The sequence below is a fragment of the Lithobates pipiens genome, unplaced genomic scaffold (assembly GCF_037356315.1).
Source record: "Lithobates pipiens isolate NorthernLeopardFrog02 unplaced genomic scaffold, aLitPip1_a1.2 Scaffold_16, whole genome shotgun sequence".
Lineage (NCBI taxonomy): Eukaryota > Metazoa > Chordata > Amphibia > Anura > Ranidae > Lithobates > Lithobates pipiens.
The window spans coordinates 42,374,402-42,400,802 of record NW_027507748.1 but is presented as its reverse complement, the minus strand read 5'-3'; the positions used below and the strand labels follow the sequence as shown (position 1 = coordinate 42,400,802).

Below are 26,401 nucleotides of genomic sequence, written 5' to 3'. Positions count from 1 at the left end.
GGTGGGACCTCATAACAGCTTGCAGGAAATGCTGTCCATTCCAGGGCCCTTACAGGTGGGGCTGTCAGTAAGGCCCCTTTCACTCATACGGTCCGTATGTCCGTATTTCATCCATCCGTTTGCATTCCTAAGGGATAGCGGGTGTCTGGGGATGAACATCCGCAGACACCCGCTATCATCCGCCTCCGCAATTGTCCGATTCTGCAGACGGAGGAAAATCCGTCTGCAGAGCGGATCGGATGAACACGGACAGCCGGTCCGTGTTCATCCGATCCCCCATAGAGGAGAACGGAGAGCTGACAGGGCGGTCCCGGCACAGTGTGCCGGGACTGCTCTGTTATCCGCCGGCTCAGCGGGGACAACGGAGCGATCCCCGCTGAGCAGGCAGATCATCACGGGGCAGATCATTACTGATCCGTCACGTGTGAAAGGGGCCTTAGGCTGTATGGGGCTCTATGATTTTTAATGGCGGCTCTAAGCAGAGAGGTTGTGTTCAGGCCTGCAGAAGACAGGAACCCAAACCTGAGGAACATTTGAAAGAAAGTGAGTCTGTAACAATGTTGAGAGTTGACTAGACCAGAAAGTGAGATAAGGTAGCCTAGAGACTGGAAATCTTGTATTGATTTGAAATATTTGCAGCATGGGTACAATTTTATGTTGGTTCCACTCTACAGATTAATGAAAGGGAGCAGGAAGCCTTCATAGTTACATGGTTACATACAGTGGTGTGAAAAAGTGTTTGCCCCCTTCCTCATTTCCTGTTCCTTTGCATGTTTGTCACACTTAAGTGTTTCGGAACATCAAACCAATTTAAACAATAGTCAAGGACAACACAAGTAAACACAAAATGCAATTTGTAAATGAAGGTGTTTATTATTAAAGGTGAAAAAAAATCCAAACCATCATGGCCCTGTGTGAAAAAGTGATTGCCCCCTAAACCTAATAACTGGTTGGGCCACCCTTAGCAGCAACAACTGCAACCAAGCGTTTGCGATAACGTGCAATGAGGCTTTTACAGCGTCCTGGAGGAATTTTGGCCCACTCATCTTTGCAGAATTGTCCTAATTCAGTTACATTAGAGGGTTTTCGAGCATGAACGGCCTTTTTAAGGTCATACCACAACATCTCAATAGGATTCAGGTCAGGACTTTGGCTAGGCCACTCCAAAGTCTTCATTTTGTTTTTCTTCAGCCATTCGGTGGTGGACTTGCTGGTGTGTTTAGGATCATTGTCCTGCTGCAGAACCCAAGTTAGTTTCAGCTTGAGTACACGAACAGATGGTCGGACATTCTCCTTCAGGATCTCTTGGTAGACAGCAGAATTCATAGTTCCTTTTATCACGGCAAGTCTTCCAGGTCCTGAAGCAGTAAAACAGCCCCAGACCATCACACTACCACCACCATATTTTACTGTTGGTATAATGTTATTTTTATGAAATGCAGTGTTCCTTCTACGCCAGATATACTTGGACACACACCTTCCAAAGAGTTCCACTTTTGTCTCATCGGTCCACAGAATGTTGTCCCAAAAGTCTTGGGGATCATCAAGATGTGTTGTGGAGAAATTGAGACGAGCTTTGATGTTCTTTTTGCTCAGCAGTGGTTTTCTCCTTGGAACTCTGCCATGCAGGCCATTTTTGCCCAGTCTTTTCCTGATGGTGGAGGCATGAACGCTGACCTTAACTGAGGCAAGTGAGGCCTGCAGTTCCTTGGACGTTGTTGTGGGGTCTTTTGTGACCTCTTGGATGAGTCGTCGCTGCGCTCTTGGGGTAATTTTGGGCGGCCGGCCACTCCTGGGAAGGTTCACCACTGTTCCATGTCTTCGCCATTTGTGGATAATGGCTCTCACTGTGGTTCGCTGGATTCCCAAAGCTTTGGAAATGGCTTTATAACCCTTTCCAGACTGATAGATCTCAATTACTTTCTTTCTCAATTGTTCCTGAATTTCTTTGGGTCTCGGCATGATGTGTAGCTTTTAAGGATCTTCTGGTGGACCTTACTGTGTCAAGCAGCTCCTATTTAAGTGATGCCTTGATTGTGAACAGGTGTGGCAATAATCAGGCCTGGGTGTGGCTAGAGAAATTGAACTCAGGTGTGGACAACCACAGTTATAGTATGTTTTAACAAGGGGGGCAATCACTTTTTCACACAGGGCCATGATGGTTTGGATTTTTTTCACCTTTAATAATAAACACCTTCATTTACAAATTGCATTTTGTGTTTACTTGTGTTGTCCTTGACTATTGTTTAAATTGGTTTGATGTTCCGAAAAACACTTAAGTGTGACAAACATGCAAAGGAACAGGAAATGAGGAAGGGGGCAAACACTTTTTCACACCACTGTAGTTAGTCAGGTTGAAAAAAGACAGAAGTCTGTCCAGTTTAACCACAACAAATAATAATAATAATAATAATAATAATAATAAAGGGGGCAGGAAGCCTTCAACAATACTTTAACAGGTTGACTGACTTGAGGGTTCTCTAATGCTGATCCTTACATGTTGTATTATCTTGCAGCAAATCACAAACTATTCAAGAGGACATTTAGCAAGGTAAGTGGTAATTACTCTGCACCCATTGGCTAAATCAATATATTAAAAATGTAAGATTTAAAAAAATAAAACAACAGTGAATAAAAAAAAAAAAAAAAAGAATATATATATTTATATATATATATATATATATATATATATATATCCTGTTTCCCCGAAAATAAGACCTAGCAAGATTGTTGGTGATGGCTGCAATATAAGCCCTACCCCCCAAATAAGCCCTACAAGGACTTTAACTAGGGCTTATTTGGGGGGTAGGGCTTATATTGCAGCCATCACCGACAATCTCGCTAGGTCTTATTTTCGGGGAAACAGGGTATATACCGTATTTATCGACGTATAACACGTACCGGCGTATAACACGACCGGCATATAACATGCACCCCAAGTTTAGGAGGGAATTTTAAGAAAAAAAACTTTTAGGAGAAAAGTTTAAGGAAAAAAAAACCTTACATTTAAATGCCCATCAATGCAGCCTTATCAGTGTCCATCTGCAGCCTTGTCAGGAAGAGGCCTTTGTCCTCATCAAACATGGGGACAAGGTGCTTTGGAGTGGGGGGGCGCTGCTCCCCCTTCCCCAAAGCACCCTCCATGTCGAGGGCACGCGGCCTGGTATGGCTCAGGAGGGGAGCTCGCTCGTCCCCACCCCCTTTCCTGACCGGCCAGGCTACGTGCTTGGATAAGGGTCTGCTATGGACTTTGGAGGGACCCCCATGCCGTTTTTTCAGCGTAGGGCCTCCCCTTTAAATCCATACCAGGTGACGGAGCTGGTGAGGTGTCAATCTCGCCGATGGAGGCTGAGACATTCACTTCCTTCGCTAGTTCCGGCTACCTGGAGCCACGTTCAAAATTAATGGACCGTGTGGGCAAGTCCGTTCATTTCAAAAGTCCGGCGGACTAGCACACAGATGGGCGGATTGTCCGCCGGACTGCCGAGTCCGACGGACAATTTTGAGTCAAAACTTCTTTCTAAGTCCGCCAGACCTTTGGAAAGAAAAAGTCAGCCGGAGCCCACACACGGGCGGATTGTCCACCGGACCAAGTCCGCCGGATAGTCCGATCATGTGTATGTGACATTAGGAGTTCTTGGATAGCCTCTGTGCCCCAGAAAAATGTGCAATAGGGCTCCGCCATCAGGTAAAATGGACGCTCACCTTATTACATGATCTACAAATGGGCCAACACAGCTTGTAAGAAAATATTGTCTCACACCCCAGATGCTAGTTGTCTCTTAGATTCTCCTTATTAGCTCCAATAGGAATAGCTCCACAAAGTGGAAATAGTGTAGTATCCCGGTTAATGGCACAGATCACACTAGCCCAGACTTAGGAATTTACACTCACATTTTATTAATTAAAAACAGGCATATCAGTATAGTGCAATCCAGCAATATCTCACTTGCTCCAGTAGTAATCACACACCGCCTGGCTCTGCCTCACATGCAAACTTAAAATGTTTTTTAATTTTTTTTCTTACCATATTTCTATAGCGCCTTTCTCTATGGGGACTCAAAGCACATATCAAATTGGTGTGGGGACAGATAGGAGGTGATGACTCAAAGCACTTATAGTTTTGGTTTTGTGGCGCTCATAGAAGGTGAAACAGTCATCTTAGGCATGCTCAGTAAAATATCATACTGGGGCCAATTTTCAGAAAGGAAACAATTAACCTACCATCGTGTCTTTGGAGTGTGGGAGAAAACTAGGGTTGCCACCTCATCCCTTTAAAACCGAAAACAAATTAATTACACAAGTTCTGTGGCCGATTAAGGTGGTCATTAAACGCACTTGGTGCCTTATCTGCATTCAATTAGCCTCAGAACTTGTGTAATTCATATGTGTTTGCTTTTAAAGGGATGAGGTGGCAACCCTAGAGGAAACCCACCCAGAGAGAACATGCAGATAGTGTCCTGCCCAGGCCCAGAGCAATAAAGATATTTTTTTTTTAATGACACTGATTTGGTTGTACCCAAACATGGCTTGTCTGTATTTCCCATGTATTGTATATACAGTAATCTTTCACATGCAGAGATCCTAGAGACATTATCTAACATAGAGAGCCTGTCTCCTGGTTTAAACAGGACCTGTACTGTGGAAGCTGTACCCAAAAATGGCAGGCGGAGGGCAAAGGACTAGTCACTCATCTTGACTCCCTACAGACGATCCCATCCCAATTACTAATACACCATCCCTTGTTCTACACTGTGTCCCTGTGTGGAGGTGGCCATTTTGGTCAAGGCACAGCTTTACTTCATCATATCCAAGCTGTCCTTCAGATCTGGATGAATGAGGAGTTGGGGAAATACTCACAATGTTGGTCTTTGGGTACAATAAAGTAGTAACCAGGGGTGGACTGACCATTGGGCCACTGGGGCACTGCCCGAGGGCCCCGTGCAACTAGGGGGCCCCATCAGGGTTGCCAGCCTCAGTAAAACCAGGGAAAGTATGTAAAAATCAGTGTTTTTTTTTTACATCTGTCTTTGAAATGTCCCGTACCAACATCCTTTTAGTCTAAAAATCCAAAGATTATAGCTGCCCTACCTCTCCAGTACCTTCTCAGCCAATAGAAACATGTCTGTGTATACTGTGTGATTGTATACTGTGTGTGTGTGTGTGTGTATACTGTGTGGCCCCATAATGTCTGATTGCCTGAGGGCCCCATAATCTCCTATTGCCCGGGGGCCCCTGGTAGTAACATCGACAAATCTTACTCTTATTTGGTGAGACTAGCAGTCAGAGACAGCAGTTCCTTAGATGATCTCACACTGTAGATGCACAGTTATGAGGCCGTAGGCACAGCAGTGCCAGGCACACTCATATGCCAGGAAGTGTCCTTCTATTTTAAGAAGCAATTCAAGACAAAGGTGAATATTTGAGTTTTGAGTTTCACTTTCAGTTGCCAGTGCAGAGTCATTCCACTGTGTAAAATAGAATGAAAAAGTATAATAAAGTGGATTGTTTAGTAAACTGATTAGTGTATGTTTTGCTGTCCTAAAATGTCCTTGCCACTAACATTAGTTACTGAAACTGGGACCCGCCTGCAAAAGAGAAAGATGGACACTTACCATTCTAGTAGATGGGCACCATTACATTGACACTTTTGGATATATCAGATAGAGTGCACACTTTTGGGTGCTGTAGTTCCTCCTGCTAATATCTTCATCACTACAGTAGAATGGTAGTAATATGCAGAATTATTAGCATTAGATGGATCACTTAGAACAACTGAGCTATACACGCAATTACTATACGCTTGGCCTAACCATGGGGAAACAAACACATAACTGCATCAATTACATGTGAGATCTAACTTTATCTGGTAGTTAAAAATAAAATGCTTAGTAATGCTGCTTTTTATTTTTACTCTGTCCAATCCGTATCTATGCTCTAGATGTGTTTTTTGATTTGTTCTTTATATTCTTTAATTGGAAACCTTTTCCTGCCACATGCTTGCGTCATAGACTTTTATTTGACTTCGTTTTTTTTTTTCTCAAACAAAAAGGTTTTTATTAAACACATAATAAAAGACATACATTCTCCAGAGCAAAATTGGTCCATAAGGACTGTAGATATTGACACATAAGGAATTAATACATTGTCTGCCACATTAGACATATGAATAGTGATGGCCGAACGGTTCGCCCGGCGGTCGTTTCGCGGCGAATTTCGGTCGTTCGCGGTCCGCTCATTCGCTCGCCTTTTGCCGTCGTTCGCCCCGGCAGACTTACGTGTTTAATGTGTAAAAGAACTTTGACCTATGATGACACCTCTATCATGGGGTACAGGACAGCCAATTGAGACATGACAGCACATGGACACTTGGACATTCCCCCTAACCTATAAATACACCCGATCCGGTGGCCATTTTACATTCTTTCTTCTGTCACTATAGGGAAAGGTTGCTGTGTGGAGTAGGGACAGATAAAACGCTAGCTATTTGGTACACAAAAGTTCTTTTCAGGACTGGTATAGGTGTTAGGTGTATATAGGTTTGCTGTGCTACTGATTGTTGCAGCAGCCTGAGTGTCTTTTGTCAGTTTAGAGAAAGGGAAAGGACGGTGTGTGCTACAGGGACAGCCAGATTAGTCTTTCATCATCATCATCATCATCATCATCATTAGCTGTTACTATCAGGTCCACAAAAGAGCTATTCCAGTAACCACTAATTGTTCCAGGCTCCTCTTTTTTGCCACTTTGTATAGGGACAGGCAGGAAGCAGTGTGTCAGGCAGTGAGGGTCAGTTTAAAGACTTGCTGTTACTATTAGTTCCACAAAGGTTCTTTTCAGGACTGGTATCAGTGGTATGGTAATAGACTTGTACACGTATAATATTCTTTCTTCCAAATATAGAAAGAATATTATACTTGACTGCTGCCCTTCTGCTGCAGTCTGCTAATAATTCACAACTCACTTGTTCCACAAAGCTCTTTATCAGGACTGGTAACTTGGTCTGTGTAGGGTGCTACAGTACATAGGGTTGAGTGCGGTACAGTCTGCTGTTCTGTAAGGACCGCTATCGGTCCACAATAGATAGGGTTGAGGTGCACCACTGCTGACCGCTGCCCTATACTGCAGCAGTCCTTCATTGGTATAGGGACTGAAGTACAGTCTGCTAATCACTAACACACAACCTGCTTGGTCCACAAAAGTTCCTATAATGACTGGTAACTTGGTCTAGGGTGCTACAGTACATAGGGTTGAGTGCGGTACAGTCTGCTGTTCTGTAAGGACCGCTATCGGTCCACAATAGATAGGGTTGAGGTGCACCACTGCTGACCGCTGCCCTATACTGCAGCAGTCCTTCATTGGTATAGGGACTGACGTACAGTCTGCTAATCACTAACACACAACCTGCTTGGTCCACAAAAGTTCCTATAAGGACTGGTAACTTGGTCTAGGGTGCTACAGTACATAGGGTTGAGTGCGGTACAGTCTGCTGTTCTGTAAGGACCGCTATCGGTCCACAATAGATAGGGTTGAGGTGCACTACTGCTGACTGCTGCCCTATACTGCAGCAGTCCTTCATTGGTATAGGGACTGACGTAAAGTCTTCTAATCAGTCACACACAACCTGCTTTGTCCACAAAAGTTCTTATAAGGACTGGTAACTTGGTCTAGGGTGCTACAGTACATAGGGTTGAGTGAGGTACAGTCTGCTGTTCTGTAAGGACCGTTATCGGTCCACAATAGATAGGGTTGAGGTGCACCACTGCTGACCGCTGCCCTATACTGCAGCAGTCCTTCATTGGTATAGGGACTGACGTACAGTCTGCTAATCACTAACACACAACCTGCTTGGTCCACAAAAGTTCTTATAAGGACTGGTAACTTGGTCTAGGGTGCTACAGTACATAGGGTTGAGTGAGGTACAGTCTGCTATTCTATAAGGACTGCTATCGGTCCACAATAGATAGGGTTGAGGTGCACTACTGCTGACCGCTGCCCTATACTGCAGCAGTCCTTCATTGGTATAGGGACTGACGTAAAGTCTTCTAATCAGTCACACACAACCTGCTTGGTCCACAAAAGTTCTTATAAGGACTGGTAACTTGGTCTAGGGTGCTACAGTACATAGGGTTGAGTGAGGTACAGTCTGCTGTTCTGTAAGGACCAGTATCGGTCCACAATAGATAGGGTTGAGGTGCACCACTGCTGACCGCTGCCCTATACTGCAGCAGTCCTTCATTGGTATAGGGACTGACGTACAGTCTGCTAATCACTAACACACAACCTGCTTGGTCCACAAAAGTGTATATATGCCCCTACCCTCCTCTTTGAAGAGGTTGAGCGGTGTCATATTTCTACTGGGGCTGCTTATGAGGGGATCACACCATCCCTGTGCTGTGCTGACTTCCTCCTGGGGGTTCTTATTATGAGGGGATCACACCATCCCTGTGCTGTGCTGACTTACTCCTGGGGCTGCTTACGGTGCTGCTGTCAGTGCTGTATATCACGGTGCTGGTGTGAGTGCTTAATGTCACGGTGCTGCTGTCAGTGCTGTATATCATGGTGCTGATGTCAGTGCTTAATGTCACGCTTCTGATGTCAGTACTCTCTATCACGGTGCTGCTGTCAGTGCTGTATATCACTGTGCTGATGTCAGTGCTGTATGTCACGCTTCTGATGTCAGTGCCCTCTATCACGGTGCTACTGTCAGTGCTGTATATCACGGTGCTGATGTCAGTGCTTAATGTCACGCTTCTGATGTCAGTACTCTCTATCACGGTGTTGCTGTCAATGCTGTATGTCACAGTGCTGGTGTTAATGCTTAATGTCACGCTTCTGATGTCAGTACTCTCTATCACGGTGCTGCTGTCAGTGCTGTATATCACTGTGCTGGTGTCAGTGCTGTATATCACTGTGCTGATGTCAGTGCTGTATGTCACGCTTCTGATGTCAGTGCCCTCTATCACGGTGCTGCTGTCAGTGCTGTATATCACGGTGCTGATGTCAGTGCTGTATGTCACGCTTCTGATGTCAGTGCCCTCTATCACGGTGCTGTTGTCAGATGCCTCTATCACGGTGCATGTGTCATTGCTGTATGTCACGCTGCTGGTGATCATCTCCTGCACCCTCTTCTTTGCCTACCCTGGTCCCTGACCTTCCCTCTCCTCCATTGCCTTCATGCGCTCCACAGTCCTGAATTGTCAGAACAATTTCCCATATAAAAAAAGAATGCTTGTAGTTATCGATCCCAAATTCACCTCATACATGTATTATGTCATTGGCCATGTGGTGGGACTATGTTTTCCCTGCTAATAATTACCTAGTGGCTGCAAATTCGACCTAAAGGTTTGAAACGTTCGCCTCCCATTGAAGTCAATGGGGCCCGCGGCGAACTTTCGGTTTCGCGAACGGTCGGCCTCGTTCGCAGTCCGCGTTTGCGAAACGTCCCGTCGGAGGTTCGGGCCATCACTACATATGAACATAGCCCTTACCCGCACAGTCAAAGAAAGCCTTGTTAAACATCGGAGGGTACTGTTGAGCTAGCACCATTTTGCCCTCTCTAAATTACCCTGTAGATAGTCTATCAATTGTTAGAATATTTGATCCATAACCAAGTCTATCGGGGCCTAAGCCCGGTACCTCTAGCCAGGGGGACCATAGTTTCTCAAACTTGCCTCGTTTCCCCCTATGTTGATATATAAGCTTCTCTAGGCAAATGGTTTCACCCATTTGGGTAATCCATTCTTTCATTGTGGGAGGTTCTGTAGACTTCCAGTGCCTCAGAATCATTTTACGGGCTTAAAAGAGGGCCCTGCCAATAGCCTGTTTAGGAACCTCCTCTATTGGCAGGATATCTAGAATTCCCAGTAAACAATGTTTGGGGTCTTCCAGAATCTGGACCTGAAAGACCTTATTAAGAGTATCTATAACCTGCCTCCAATACAAGTGTAGCTTTGGACATCTCCATAGAAGGTGTATCAAATCTCCATGATCCCTACAGCATCTGGTACAGGTGGGATTCGATCTCACCCCCATGCGGGCCAATCTAGCCGGGGTGTAATGTACTCTCAAAATAATATAAAGCTGACAAGCGTTGAGCCACATCCAAGCACTAGTGTATGCCGACCTGTAGAACATCTTGTTCCCATTGAAACACCACCCTGAGGGGGGAGTCCTGGGGGAAGAGATTGAGAATCATGATGTAGCAACACGATATAAACCCTTTATATGTGGTGACCTCAAATAGGTAATTAAAGACCAGAGTAGACTGAATAGACCATTAATCGGCTCCCCTTTGGGCCCTGACTGCAAATAATAGAAATGCATGGATAAGGGGAGTCTGAAATCCGTGCGGAGCTACGAAAAAGTCCTTAATTTTCCATCACGGAAAATGTGGGACATAAATGAGATACCATATTGTTTCTATTTTTTACCATATTGCAGCTTCGCTAATTCCGGAAAAATAATTATTATCCCAGCTGGGGCTATATTGAGTATACCCCGTAACCCCTTGCATCATTCTAGCCTTGTTACAAATTTTCTGCATAAGGACGTATAAAGGGTACAGTTTGTTAGACTTACTAAAATGTAAGGTTTCCAATCCTTCAGCCACCCCCCTTCCAGTGGTAAAACTAAGAAGCCGAGCGGAGGAGTCTAGTAAGTTCATCTCTTGGTCCTGCAGTGGGTGGAGAACCCTCACTATGTGTAGCAATTGTGAGGCTAAATAATAAAGCCAGGGGTAGGGCAACACCAACCCTCCAGTATTTTACGGGTGCTGTAGTTGCTCCAGGCTTATTCTAGCAGGTTTAGAATGCCATATGAGAGATCTGAAAATTGAGTTGATAATTCGGAATTGTTTTAACAGGACAACCATAGGGGAATTGTGCAGGATATAAAGTAACTGTGGAATCAAAGTAATCTTGATGAGATTTATCCTACCTACTGGAGACAGTTTCATCCTGGTCCATACTTTGACCTTATCTCGGCAGGGATTTATTAAAGGTGACAAATTGAGTCAGAGATAATCGAATGGAGGGGGGGGGGGGGGGTGGCGCGGGTGTGGAGGTGATCTGTATACCCAAATATCTAAAGGAGGTAGCTATCGGTATATCCTGTATAGTCAATATGAGGGGACTTAGCATCCGATCCAATAACATTATAGAGGACTTAGTCCAATTTGTGACTAGGCCTGAATACTCTCTTTAATAACCAACATAGCCTCCTTTAAAGAGATAGATGTATCCCGTAAGAAGAGCAGAGTGTCATTGGTGTACATCATCAATTTTTCATGAAGTTTTCCGTAATGAAATCCCTGTATTAGGATATTAAAACGGACAAGGGCAGCCAGAGGTTCAATGCCAGGGCAAATAAAAGAGGGGACAGGGGGCATCCCTGCCTTGTGCCCCTATGTAAGCTAAAACTTGGTGAAATCCTTTCCTCCTCTCGAATGGCCACTATAGGGGCGGAATACAATAATTGTACCCAAGCAATAAATCGGTCGCCAAACCCAAATTTACACCCAAATTTAACTGCCCATAAATATTCACATTTAATGCTATCAAAAGCCTTATGAGCATCTAGGGATAGCAGTGCTCAATCGCCAATATTATTCGCTGGACACTGGATGTTCAGAAAAAGTCTGCGCAAGTTGATAGCAACAGATTTTTGGGGCATGAATCCTGATTGGTCTGACTAGATAATAGAGGAAATTACCTTGTTGAGACATAACGCTAACACAAGAGGGTCTTTGGTTTCAATATCAGTACAATATTGGCCCTGGTCATAGATGGAGAGAGGGAACTTTGTTCAGCCGTTTCATTGAACACCTTCAAGAGTCTAGATAAAATGCATTCCCTGTATTGCTTATTCACCTCAATGGGTATCCCCTCATCCCCCAGTGCCTTCGAATTGGGGAACAAACTGGTAGCCACCTGCAATTCCTCCAATGTCAGTGGGGCATCCAATTGCCGTCTTAACGAGGCAGACATATTGGGCAAATATACATCTTCTAGGTATTCATTCAGGGATGCCATCAAGTACGTTTTCTGAGAAACCCCTTGGAGGTTGCAGTGAAGAACGTGTAGTGTTCTGGAGAAATTCTGCCAAAGAAACCAGCTCAGTAAGTACAGCGGTGCTTCTAACTGCTTCAGCCTGCCTCAATGCAATAGCCATTTGGGAGTAATAAAGTTAATGACCTGCGCTTGCCATTTAGATATTGTATCCTGGGTATTAGATATAACTAAGCACCAAACTGGCAACATGAAGCCTTGATCAAAATGGTACAACAGGTCCCCTCAACTATCTGTATGACCACTAGCAGCGGTAACAAAGTTGTGGATAAACAATAATAGAAAATGTTCCATGTAATAATACTCAGTTCCGAACTCGCTTTTAAAAAAAAAAAAAAGATCATTGTGTAGAACTGACCCCTGAAGGAGCTGCTGGTTTAATTGGGCTTACCGTTAACTCCTTGTTTGTTTCTCCGTCTAGGGATTCCCATGGTAGATAGCCCAAAGAATGTGGAAACTGACACTGAATCTTCTTTTTGGGTTATTAATTGGTAACAGAAACAGAGTCTTTCAAAAGAGGGTAGAGGGTTAGGAGTAAGTTCAGGTACTTTAGACTGCAAATATCAAAGGAAGTCCTTATAGTAAATCCAGAGAATAAAGACCGTTTCACAGCTGGATTTTACAACCCCCGGATAGACCTCGTCTCACTAGGGTTAGCAGCTGGTAGGGTGCTTCACAAAGTCTCTGCCATAGACTTGTGATGTACACTTGAGCGTTACTGAGGGATGTAGAGAAATTTAAAGAGCTATCATACGGTACCAGGTTCTCTCAGCCGATCCGGCTATATCGTTTGAGTGTAGTTCCGGGATGTGTCCTTCAAATAAGCCTCCAGGCTCCTTCGGAGAAGCCAGCCTTGCGCACGGCCTTCTCCTGAAGAGTCCTCCCCTAGGAGTTTTTCAGTTGCTGGGCTTCTCCCTTCAGATGAGACAGCACCAGACCACCCTTGGATCAATAGGCCCCAAAATCCACTCGGGCCTGTCCCTGCAGTTGCGTTGCCTCGGGCCAGCCGGCCCTGAGACTCAGAATGCATGGTTCAGCGCCCCAGGCCAGGAGTGTCATGGGCTGGGTCAGGAGGACCACCAGAACCGAACAGACAGAAAATCAAAGATGGAACCCGAACCACTTGGCGTCGGTACCTTAAATACCAAACCCCCCAGAATTCACAGCAGGAGAACACTCACACTGGGCTGGTTCCGAGAGAACAGTGGCATTAAATACACCCAGCTAAACTACTCCTACTCTATTGCCGGCGTTGACAGCGACACCTGCGGCCAAGGAGAACCCAGCTGGACTGGTACTGAAACCAGAAATTTCGAGAATAATCCTGAAACCCAACTGTGGTTTCAGGCAAATTAACTTTAGAAAAAAAAACATAGCGCTTCGTCAGGAGCCAGTGCTACAATTGTATGTTTCCAGAAGTTCCTTTACCGCAGGCGAAGAATCAAATGAACAGATTTGTAAAAGTCAGTCTCTGACTACAGTGGAATCAATCTTCTGCAGCCATAGGCCTCCGGGCCTGTCCGAGAGCATTTGCGTTGGCATCGAGCCAATCCGAAGCCTCCACAGCATTCTCAAAAAAGTGTGCCTGCCCCCCAGAGGCGATATAGAGTTTAGCTGGATAAAGCATAGCATAGGAGGCCTGTAGTTGTTGCAGACATTTTTTAACATCGGAAAAGAGCGATCTGCGCTTCTGGACCTCCGCCGAAAAGTCAGGGTAAAACGATATTCTTATACCATTGTACTGTATATTTCTGTGTACTCGGATCAATCTCAGGATGATTTCTCTGTCCCTGTAGTTCAGGAGCCTCGCCAGAAGTGGACGCGGAGGATGTCCTGGTGGCAATGGTCTAGTGGGGACTCTATGAGCCCGTTTCAAGGCATATAATTGGGTGAAGGCCTGCACACCAAAGATTTCCTTCAGCCACTGTTCTACAAATTGAGTGGGGTCACGACCCTCCACCTTCTCGGACAACCCCACAATTTGCACGTTATTGCACCTTAAGCGATTCTCAAAGTCCTCGGTTTGCATATCTGTGGCCTTAGCTAGGCGTGCAGCTGACTGTGACTCCCTGATCATATTGGGAAGCTTGTCTTTTATGTCACTAATCCTGGACTCGGCGGCTGTTGTTCTCTCCCTTATCTTTTGTAAGGCCTGTCTGATTAGACTGACCTCATCTTTTAGCCCACCAAACCATTCTTGCAGGTTATTAACTGATGCTGTGTATTTATTAACAGCTCTTAGAATTGCAGCTAATGTGGGTTTTTCTCCCTCTGCTCCTCCTCAGGTTCCTCAGAGTCCACCAGCACAGTGGCATAGTTAACAGTCTGGTCTAACAGAGCGGAAGCTCCCTGACTGTCATCTCTCGCCTCCATGTCAGGTTTAAGGGGCTCTTTACCAGGTCCTTGGTAAGTTTGGGGGATTTACTCACCCCCTCCTTGTATTTCTCCCCTCCTCGTGCTTTCTGAGCAGAGGCCGCCGCGGCGCCATGTTGGAAATACATCCATGAGCCGTATCCTTTGTTTCCGCGGGACAGCATGTCTCTTGGGCAACAGGTAATGCACGTGGGAGCTGCTGCTAGCATTTCCTGAGGATATGGAGCCAAAACCAGGTGTTACACACTGCTGGAAACCGGATCGGTGAAGGATAATTGCAGGAGCTCCATGAAAAAGCGGCTGCTCACATATTGCGCTGGCCACGCCCCCCTTCGACTTCAGGTTTAGTTTATACGTTTTTCTATATTTCTGATTGCAAGGTTTTTGTTAAGCTACAGTGGATCCGGAAGGTATTCACAGCGCTTCACTTTTTCCACATTTTGTTATGTTACAGCCTTATTCCAAAATTGATTAAATTCATTATTATCAAAATTCTACAAACAATACCCCATACTGACAACATGAAAAATGTTTGTTTCAAATCTTTGCAAATGTATTAAAAATAAAAAACAAAAAAATCCCATATACATAAGTATTCGCAGCCTTTGCCATGACACTCAAAATTGAGCTCAGGTGCCTCCTGTTTCCACTAATCATCCTTGAGATGTTTCTACAACTTTATTGGAGTCCACCTGTGGTAAATCCAGTTGAATGGACATGATTGGGAAAGGCACACACCTGTCTATATAAGGTCCCACAGTTCACAGTGCATGTCAGAGCACAAACCAAGCAATGAAGTCCATGGAATTGTCTGTAGACCTCCGAGACAGGATTGTATAGAGGCACAGATCTGGGGAAGGGTACAGAAATATTTTTACAACATTGAAGGTCCCAATGAGCACAATGGCCACCATCATTCATAAATAGAAGAAATTTGGAGCCCCAAGGACTCTTCCTAGAGCGGGCCACCTAGCGAAACTGAGCGATCGGGGGAGAAGGGCCTTAGTCAGGGAGGTGACCAAGAACCCGATGGTCACTCTGACAGAGCCCCATGATTTCTCTGTAGAGAGAGTACAACCTTCCAGAAGAACAACCATCTCTGCAGCACTCCACCAATCAGGTCTGTATGGTAGAGTGGCCAGAAAGAAGCCACTCCTCAGTATAAGGCATATGACAGTCCGCCTGGAGTTTGCCAAAAGGCACCTGAAGGACTCTCAGACCATGAGAAACAAAATTCTCTGGACTAATGAAACAAAGATTGAACTCTTTGGCCTGAATGGCAAGCGTCATGTCTGGAGGAAACCAGGCACCGCTCATCACCCGGCCAATACCATCGCTACAGTGAAGCATGGTGGTTGCAGCATCATGCTGTGGGAATGTTTTTCAGCAGCAAGAACTGGGGGACTAGTCAGGATTGAGGGAAAGATAAATGCAGCAATGTACAGAGACATCCTTGATAAAAAAAAAACCTGCTTCAGAGTGCTCTAGACCTCAGACTGGGGTAAAGGTTCATCTTCCAACAGGAAAACGATCCTAAGCATGCAGCCAAGATAACAAAGGAGTGGCTATGGGACAACTCTGTGAATGCCCAGACTTGAACCTGATTGAACATCTCTGGAGAGATCTGAAAATGGCTGTGCACAGACACTCCCCATCTAACCTGATGGAGCTTGAGAGGTCCTGCAAAGAAGAATGGGAGAAACTGCCCAAAAATTGGTGTGCCAAGCTTGTAGCATCATACTCAAAAAATCTTGAGGCTGTAATTGGTGCCAAAGGTGCTTCAACAAAGTATTAAGCAAAGGCTGTGAATACTTATGTACATGGGATTTTTTCATTTTATTTTTCTTAAAAATTGCAACGATTTCAAACAAACTTCTTTCACATTGTCATTATGGGGTATTGGGTGAAGAATTTTGAGGAAAATAATTAACTGAATCCATTTTGGAATAAAGCTGTAACATAACAAAATGTGGAAAAAGTAAAGCGCCGTGAATACTTTCTGGATGCACTGTACCTTTAGCTACAGAGCACAGTTCACAAGTCTCCAGTTCTGTATTGTACATGTCCATTCTGCTCCCTGCAGTTGGCTGCCTGGCCTCGCATAGCTTAGCGAAACATATGTATTGGTTGCCTTCTTCTAGCAGTTTGTTATCTCCAGTGATTACATGAGTGCAGTGCAGCACAGAATCATTATGTATGCCTCCTAGCACTGAATTGAACAGGTATGGGAAATCATATGTCTTCCTTAACTCCTTCATGTCGACTGCATGGAAAAATGTGTTCTCATCTTGAAGGGGTTATACCAGGGTACCGTTTGTTAGAGCCAGAGGTTGGCTTTCTAGCGATAACAACTGATGCAGATAAAAGCCATTCAGCTGTTATCCTAAGGAGCGAGAAAGAACGGCCCTCCCCTCTGGCTGCCTTCCACGATTCTCCCAGGCTCTCCCATCCCATCAGTAGGCTGGAGCGATCAGCCGACACATCTTCTCCGGTTGGCGGAAGACCCGAATGAAGCCGGATCGAAGCTGATTCCAGCTTCATTCAGGTCTCCGATCTAGTAACCCAGCAGCGATGTCATGACATTTTTTTTATATATTTTTGTAAAAAATAAAAATAAATAAAAATAAATAAAAACAAAAATTTTTTAAGCGCCCTGTCCCTCCATGCTCACGCATAGGAGTGAACACATGCGTAAGTCGCGCCCGCAAATGTAAACTATGCTCAAACCACACATGTGAGGTATGGCCATGATTGTTAGAGGGAGAGTAATTCTAGCACAAGACCTCCTCTGTAACTCTAAACTGGTACTGTAACCTATAGAATTTTTTTAAAGCATCGCCTATGGAGATTTTTAAGTACCGTAGTTTGTTGCCATTCCACGAGTTTGCACAATTTCAAAGCATGACATGACCCACTTCAGCCCCAGAAGAATTTGCCCCCTTAATGACCACGGCACTGTGTCACTTTAACTGACAATTGCGCGGTTGTTCGACACTGTAGCCAAACAAAATTTATGTCCTTTTTTTTCCCCACAAATAAACTTTTATTTTGGTGGTATTTGCTTATCTCTGCGGTTTTTATTTTTTGCACTATAAACAAAAAAAATAGCGACATTTTGAAAAAAAAAACAATATTTTTTACTTTTGCTATAATAAATATCCCGCCAAAAAAAGGAAAAACACGAATTTCTTCATCAATTTAGGCCAATATGTATTCTACATATTTTTGGTAAAAAAAAATCGCAATAAGCACATATTGATAGGTTTGTGCAAAAGTTATAGCGTCTACAAAATAGGGAATAGATTTATGGCATTTTTATGGCATTTTAATTTTTTTTTTTTTTTTTTACTAGTAATGGCGGCAAGCTGCGATTTTTAGCAGGACTGCGACATTGCGGCGGACAGATCAGACACTTTTGACTTTTTTTTTAGGACCAGTGACATTTATACAGCTATAAAAATGCACTGATTACTGTGTAAATGTCACTGGCAGGGAAGGGGTTAACACTAGGTAGCAATCAAGGGGTTAAGTGTGTTCCCTAGGTGTGTTTCTAACTGCGAGGGGATGGGACTGACTAAAGGAGGAGCAAGATCGCTGTTCCTACTTAGTAGGGACACACGATCTGTCTCTCCTCCCCTGTCAGAACAGGGATTTCTGTGTTTACACACAGAAATCCCTGTTCTGGCTGTCGTGCCCGCAATGCCCACCCGCTGGCCACACGCATCGGGTCCCCCGCTGTGCAGTGGGGGCACGCGTGCCTACTATGGCTCTTAAAGGAGCTACTGTACATATATAGCGATTCGCGCAGGAGAGCCAACCTGCCGCGGTATATGCATGGGAGCCGGTCGTGTGTTCTGGCAGGGATAGGGGCAAGGGCGAACTGACAACACTCAGGACCAAATAAAGCTAGGACCCCCTGTCAGGCCCCATCCACCACCCACCCCTAACCGCGCCCAAGGCCCATCTCTGATCCCGCCCCTACATATTGCACAAAGTACAACTTCTACTTTTTTTTAATAGGACCTGGAGGGGGGTCTCTCTCTAACAGTGTCCATTAGACAGTCTGTTAGAAAGTGTCCCCTCCAAGCCCCATTAAAGTCCACAACAGAGTCTAATGGGACCTAAAGGGGGGGTCTCTCTAAAAGTGTCCATTTGAGATTTTCTGTTAGAGAGAGACCCCTCTCCAGGACCCATTAGAGACTACAAAGAAGTCTAATGGGACCTGTAGGGGGGTCTCTCTAACAGAGGCCCTTTCAGTGTCCATTATAGAGTCTGGTAGATAGAGCTCCCCACAGGTGCCATTAGAGACTACAAAAGGGTCCTCTTTCTAACAGAGTGTACAGTGAACACCTTCATTCACTCTGGTCCTCACGGGACCCCCTCCTTGTGCCATGACTCTCACCCCTGCCCCAACCTCTACAAAGTAGAAATAAAATTGCCACTGTGTATTGCTCCTCTTACCTTAACTATGGGTACTGTAGCTGGGTGGAACTTGGCTTGGCATTGGACGCGAACAGACTACACTACAGCGATCGTTACTGAAGCGCTGGACACTTCAGTTGTTTGCCTGTATGTATCTACTAAAATGTGAGTGGGATTCCTTTCAACAATAAACTGGTGAATGTTTTTTAAATGATCTGCACAATGAGCGATGTTATTTCTTTTTTATTTATATGACTACTGAGCTGCATAAGGATCCTTACACCTGTTTCATGCTTGGAAAAGATCTTGCTCCAGAGTATTGTTTGGGAGGATTTGTAGAGCAGAGAGGTGTCATTATATGTGCATTATCGTTGCACTGATGGTAAGGGTCAGTCGTGTTGGGTGATGGGACCCCTACTGTCTTCATATCTGCTGGATGAGGTAGAGGGAGATCAGCTGTTGATTCGTTGAACTTTTTTTCCCCACTTCTCTGGACTTTCATGTATAATTTATGAAGTATATGTTAATGAATTCCTATGTGCGCCACATTTTTTCCTTTATATTATGTATATTGTTTCCAGCAATATAGTGTGAGCTGCCTTCTATATATATATATTTTTTAGATTTAGCGCAACAATTTTACTTGTATTACTGTAGCTGTGGCTGGTTCCTGCATCCTATGTGGCTGTCTGGCTCCCGCGTTCTCTGTGACTGGTTGGCTCCCTGGTGTTGGTGGGTCACCGTGGGTGGCTGGCTGGCACCCTGACCCTGCTGTGGATCAGGGGTGGGTCACAGTGGGTGGTTGGCTGGCCCCTTGTCCCTGCTGTGGGTGGGTCACTGTGGGTGGCTGGCCGGCACCTTGGCCTTGTTGTGGGTGGCTGACTGGCACTGCTGTGGGTGGCTTGGGGACACCCTGGTCCTGCTGTGGGTTAATGTGGGCAGCTTGGGGGCACCCTGGCCCTGCTGTGGGTCACTGTGGATGGCTTGGGGCCTCCTGGCCCTGCTGTGGGTCACTTGGGGGCCCCCTGGCCATGCTGTGAGTCACTTGGGGCCCCCCTGGCCCTGCCGTGAGTCACTTGGGGGCACCCTAGCTTTGCTATGGCTGGTTGGTGGTGTGTCCTCCTCCTCTCCTGTTCTGGGTACTTTGGCAAACGAGGGACTCGGAGGGAGGCGGCGGCCTATCCGGGTACTACTACAGCCTGGGTTTCAGCAGGTGCGCAGAGCAACGCATAATGATGTCATGTGGGCATGCCCCACGCCTCTGCGCACTGAACCTGCTTCAACGTCTCCTAGTTCCACTTCCTTCCTGGGCTGGTTTCTTCTGCTGGAGCCGATTCAGGTCGGTCAGGGCCCCCTCCCTATGAACATCCTGCGCACTGGGGCCCAGCCCGACCCGAAGAAGATGTTTTCCACGGGCCAGGGAGTTCCAGCTGGTGGTGCCGGCGGGCCCCTCTGTGCGGTCAGGCCCTTGGACCACGTCCAATGTTCCCAATTGGTCAGTCTGCCCCTGGATAGGGGGACTCCACCTATCAGAATACAATAACACAGCAAAAGAGATCACCACACTAACATCAATTGTGTTTGTATGGCGATCTCTCTGTTTTTTTTTTTCCATTAAATGAAAAACACACAGGCAGACCGGGTTTACGTAAAGCAATGATCACACTGTCCAGGGCCTGTGATGGCATATAATGGGCTATATTGTGTTAAAAGTAAAAATTATCTTGTAGAACCTCACGTTCATGAGAAAAGTGAATACAAAGGACACATTTTGAAAAGTTCAGTAATTCTAGTGAATAATAACTTATAATAATAACTACCAAAACTAACCTATTGATTTGTTTTTCAGACTAAATTTGTATCTGCCTCGAGGACCACTTTTAAGATCTCCAACAGAAATACTCTGGACATTGATCCAGATACAGAATCTTTTGAGGTGATTTGTGATGATGATCTACGTGAAGATGAATTGACTGCCGTGTTATCTCAGTCCACCAAGGAGGGAACTGAAGAATAGTCCTTATTTATAGTTTTGTTCTGTTGTAAAAAAATAAATTCTAATAAGATAGGCAAACTTATAGACATATATTTCTAGAGTTCACCAAAACGTGTGAACAAGGCGTTTTTATACCTGTTTTTCTTCATTCTTACTGTTTGTTATTGTTGATAATCAGTTTACTATGAACTTCCCTTGTAAAGCACTATGAAATAAGATGATGCTATAGTAAAAAAAGCTAATAACAATAATTGTTTTTGAAACAAAGTACCGTATTTGTATTTAAGTTTTAACCTTGATAACATATCTTCTGGAAATGTATTTTTCTTTACTCTATGAAGGGTATTAAACAGAACTTAATTTGTGTCTCATATGTACTCCTACGGTCATTTTGAAGTGCTTTATGTATTAGTTTTGCTTTAAAAAGATTGTTTCTCGAACATTTTTTTTTTAGATGTATTTGTTTGATATAAGTGTATTGGTTTGACAAGATATACCTTATAAATAAAGGAATATCTCAAGAAACCTTGAGAATAATGGCTTCCTTTCAGTGTTGGGACTCAAATTTGTGTTGACTTCACATCTGACCCAAATATAATCAGTTCAAATTGCATTGAAGTCAAAATGGACCATTTTTAATGGCCGCTTTTGGCCCTTTGAGGGCTGCTAGACAAGATATTGTCAACCAAATGAAAAGTAAAACTTCTCAAAGCATGATTTGGGTGTACTTTGTTGTTACTTGAGGTTGCGAAGATAATGAAGTCTGAGGACCCCAAAACTAAGTGGTGGAATACAGTACAATTTATCCGGAAAATTCAAAACTCTGTGACACAACATGAAATTAAAAAAATCTTGCATGTAAGGACACATCCAACACAGCAGGCCTCCTAAAAATCCAAGACAACCAATTAAAGCAGATTTAGGCATCCCATAGATAAGTCTCTTTTTTTTTTCAGTTCAACCAGTGGGCTGAACAGAAAAGAAGACTCCATTTCCCCATCCACACACTCAATGTGGATGGGGTAATCCTCCTGGCTAAGGTTTTCAATTCTGACAGCAGGGAGACTTTCTCACCATCAGAAGCCAGTGGTTCTGATCGAGCGGGGAAAATATGACAGGCTGGTTGTATGGAAGTTGATGGTTAGATCGACTTCTGCAAAACCAACCTGCCCATACATGCTTCAAAAATATAGGTGGTCGCTGCTGAACTGGACACATTTGGATCCATGTATGGCTGGCTTAAGTTCAGTATGGGTCCGTAAGCTTCAAAGAGCTTCTATTAAGTCCTCATACCATTGCCATTCATTAATAATCAGCTCTAGCCAGATCATTAATTAGCCAATGCCAATAAACAGTAATAATCAGCTCTAGCCAGATCATTAATTAGCCATTGCAAATGTCATTAGGGCAGAGCCTAGAAAACCAGATACATTTTATTGAAACTTTCGTAAATACCATTGCCAGAACATAAACAGGACCTTAATGTGGGTTGTAACTACTTTATCTGACAATGAAGGAAGCAAACATTCCAAAGCCTGGTGTTTTTGTAAAGGACTATAATTGGCTGTCATAAAGGCATTTAGCAGCTCTACATTTGAAATTTTACTAGACGAGGCCTGAAAGTGTCCCCTCCCAAACTCCTAGCTATCAAAATCTACAGATAATTCATAAATACTGATATGATGAAATTATGTTAATAATGGGCATCTACCCAAATATGGAAAAGGATAACAACCACATTAAGATGAAATGTTAATCTAGAAGAGGCTGATCTGATGAAGAAGCTGTAGCTTTGAAATGCATTACCATTCATTGCCACTGTGAATAATCACCTTTCCTGTTCCTGTGAAGTCACTACCAGCTGCTTTTCGTTTCCTGCTTCCTTGTCCACAGCCTCCTCTGGATCCTCAGCCTCCTCTGGATCCTCAGCCTCCTCTGGATCCCTGTATAATCACACCAGTGCCCCAGGCTGCAAAGGGAAAACAGGACGCCAAATAGGATGTTTATGAGACTTGAGGACTGTCGATTTTCACCACATATTGAACTCATCTAATTTAACCTGTGAGTTACAACTTGTTTTTATTAACCACTTAACAACCGCCCTATAGCCGAATGACGGCTACAGGGCGGTTTCTTAACTCTGGGAGGCCGTCATATGACGTCCTCCCAGAATTCTGCTCTCGCGCGCCCCCTGGGCCGCGCACTCGAGAGCTTCCGTGACCGCTCATAGCGGGCGTTTACTACGTGATCGCTCCGTCAAATGACGGAGTGATCACTTGTAAACAAACCGGCGTCATGTTATGACGCCGGTTCCTCCCTCCCCCTCTCTGTACCGATCTGAACAGCGGAGGGGGAAGAGATCGGTGTCAGCAGCGATGTGGGCTGCATCTGCAGTGCCCACATTGCTGCTCACCGAAAATGAACCCCTCAATTCCCTGCAAATACTCTGCAATACCCTGCAATACTCTGCATTACCCTGCAATACACTGCAATACACTGCATTACACTGCAATACTCTGCAATACTCTGCAATACTCTGCATTACACTGCATTACACTGCAATACTCTGCGTTACACTGCAATACTCTGCAATACTCTGCAATACTCTGCAATACCCTGCATTACTCTGCAATACCCTGCATTACTCTGCAATACTCTGCAACACTCTGCAATACCCTGCAACGCTCTGCAACACTCGCCAATACCATGCAACACTCTGCAATGCTCTGCAACACTCTGCAATGCTCTGCAACACCCACCAATACCCTGCAACACTCTGCAATGCTCTGCAACACCCGCCAATACCGTGCAACACTCTGCAATGCTCTGCAACACCCTCCAATATCCTGCAATGCTCTGCAACGCAATACTCTGCAACGCCATACTCTGAGATACCCAGCCATACTCTGAGATACCCAGCCATACCCAGCCATAGTCGGTGATACCCTGCAATACCCAGCCATAGACACCCCCCCGCTGCCCTCCGGTGCTTCTACCGACTCGCCAATACGATCAAATCCAGAATCTTTTTTTTTTTTTCAGGCTTCCCAGCTTAGAGGTGAGATGCGGGGTCTTATTGACCCCATATCTCACTGTAAAGAGGACCTGTCATGCCATATTCCTATTACAAGGGATGTTTACATTCCTTGTAATAGGAATAAAAGTGATCAAAAAATGTATTTTTGGGGAACAAAATGTCAAACTAAAATAAATAAAGTAAAATGAACAATAAAATTATTATTTTTTTTAAAGCGCCCCTGTCCCCATATGCAGAAGCGAACGCATACGTAAGTCCCGCCCACATATGAAAACGGTGTTCAAACCACACATGTGAGGTATCGCTGCGAACGTTAGAGCGAGAGCAATAATTCTAGCCCTAAACCTCCTCTGTAACTCAAAACATATAACCAGTAAAAAAAAAAAAATCGTCGCCTATGGGGATTTTTAAGTAGCGACGTTTGACATGTTAGGTATCGATTTACTCGGTGTAACTTCATCTTTCACATTATGCAAAAATTGGGCTAACTTTACTGTGTTTTTCTTTTTTTTTTTTTAAGCACAAAACTGTTTTTTTTCCAAAAAAAAGCATTCGAAAAATTGCTGCGCAAATACCGTGCGAGATAAAAAGTTGCAATGACCACCATTGTATTCTCCAGGGTGTTTGCTAAAAAAACATATATAATGTTTTGGGATTTGATGTAATTTTCTAGCAAATAAATGATGATTTTTACATGTAGGAGAGAAATGTCAGAATTGTCCTGGGTGGTCCAGAACGCCTGATGGCGCTCCCTGCATGTTGGGCCTCTGTATGTGGCCACACTGTGTAAAAGTCTCACACATGTGGTATCGCCGTACTCGGGAGTAATAGCAGAATGTGTTTTGGGGTGTAATTTGTGGTATGCATATACTGTGTGAGAAATAAACTGATAATATGACAATTTTGTGAAAAAAAAAAAAAAAAAAAGTAAAAAAAATCTTGATTTTGCAAAGAATTGTGGGAAAAAATGACAACTTCAAAAAACTCATCATGCCTCTTACTAAATACCTTGGAATGTCTTCTTTCCAAAAAGGGGTCATTTGGGGGGTATTTGTACTTTTCTGGCATGTTAAGGTCTCAAGAATGGAAATAGGCCATCAATACTTCAGGTGTGATCAATTTTCAGATATTGGCACCATAGCTTGTGGACTCTCTAACTTTCACAAAGACCAAATAATATCCACCAATTTGTACTTATTTTTACCAAAGATATGTAGTGGTATAAATTTTGGCCAAAATTTATGAAGAAAAAATTACTAATCTGCTAAATTTTATAACAGAAACGAAGAAAAATTCATTGTTTTACAGAATTTTCTGTATTTTTTCTTTTATAGCACAAAAAATAAAAAACCCAGCGGTGATTAAATACCACCAAAAGAAAGCTCCATTTGTGTGAAAAAAAGGACAACAATTTCATATAGGTCCAGTGTTGCATGACTGAGTAATTGTCATTCAAAATGTCAGAGCACCGAAAGCTGAAAATTGGTCTGGTTATTAAGGGTGTTTAAGTGCCCAGTGGTCAAGTGGTTAAATATATGATTTATACTGCATTCAGTCTGGTGCCCCCCTGTTCCCATTGAAATAAGCAGTGACATTAGACAATAGGTTTGAAAAGTTGTAAAAATAGCATCTTGAAATACAAGAGAGAGTGCACTTTAGTTTTTTTGCTGTTTTTCATTTATTTTGCATATTTTACTGCTATTTGATGCTTCCTATAGGAAAAAAAACCCCACTAAGATAAATACACCAGAAAAGAATGAATAAAGAAACAATAATTGTCCTTAGGCTACGTTGGTAAACGTTCACATCTATGCGTTTTTTAGCCGCTGCGTTTTTGGAAAGGGTCAGGGACGTTTTTCCTGCAGCAGATTGCATTGACCTCAATGGAGCTGCACTAAAAACAAGTGTTGCTTTTTTGATGAAATTTTTGTTTTGTTTTTTTCACTTTAAAACACTGTGTATAGCGGGTAGCTAAGGAGAGGGCCGGACGCCATGTTTTTAACAATTGATGAGTCATCAGCTGTCAGCGAGCTTCCTTGCTGACATCTGAATGCAGTGGCGTAACTAGAACCTTCAGGGCCCCGATGCAAGAAACCATGAAGGGCCCCCCTGACAGGGCCCTTTACTCCAAGTTTGGTAGCGGAACAACAGGACCCGGTTGCAAGTGGGTGGCTGCATGTAAAGGAACCAATTTCTCCATTTGCCACCGCTTCTCCACCTCTCCCTTCCACAGGCATTCAGCGACTGCAGGAGGAAAATGGAGAGACCGGTTCCTCTATGTCGGTGATTCTCAATCTTTTTCCAGTCAGGGCACCCTTTAAGTACATCCCTATGTGAATGGGGCTGCACTGCAACCCCCCCTGCAACTGTTCCAGTTGCAGCATAGTGATGATGCATTTAAGGGGTTGTGAACTCTCGTGTTTTTTCACCTTAATCCATCCTATGCATTAAGGTGAAAAAACACCTGGCAGTCACCGGAACCCCAGCCCCCCCCCCCCCCCGGTGTTT

At 44.2% G+C, this 26,401-nt stretch overlaps 1 protein-coding gene across 1 annotated transcript in view; it reads left to right on the top strand.

Moving 5' to 3' along the window:
• LOC143984233 (uncharacterized) overlaps positions 1 to 21,288 on the top strand; it is a 39,645-nt gene extending 18,357 nt beyond the window's left edge. The window contains exons 4-5 of the mRNA XM_077484517.1: positions 2,517 to 2,551; positions 20,710 to 21,288. Coding sequence (XP_077340643.1) covers positions 2,517 to 2,551; positions 20,710 to 20,877 — 203 coding nt within the window. The 3' untranslated portion in view covers positions 20,878 to 21,288. The remainder of the gene's footprint in view (positions 1 to 2,516; positions 2,552 to 20,709) is intronic.
• Positions 21,289 to 26,401: the final 5,113 nt, after the last annotated feature.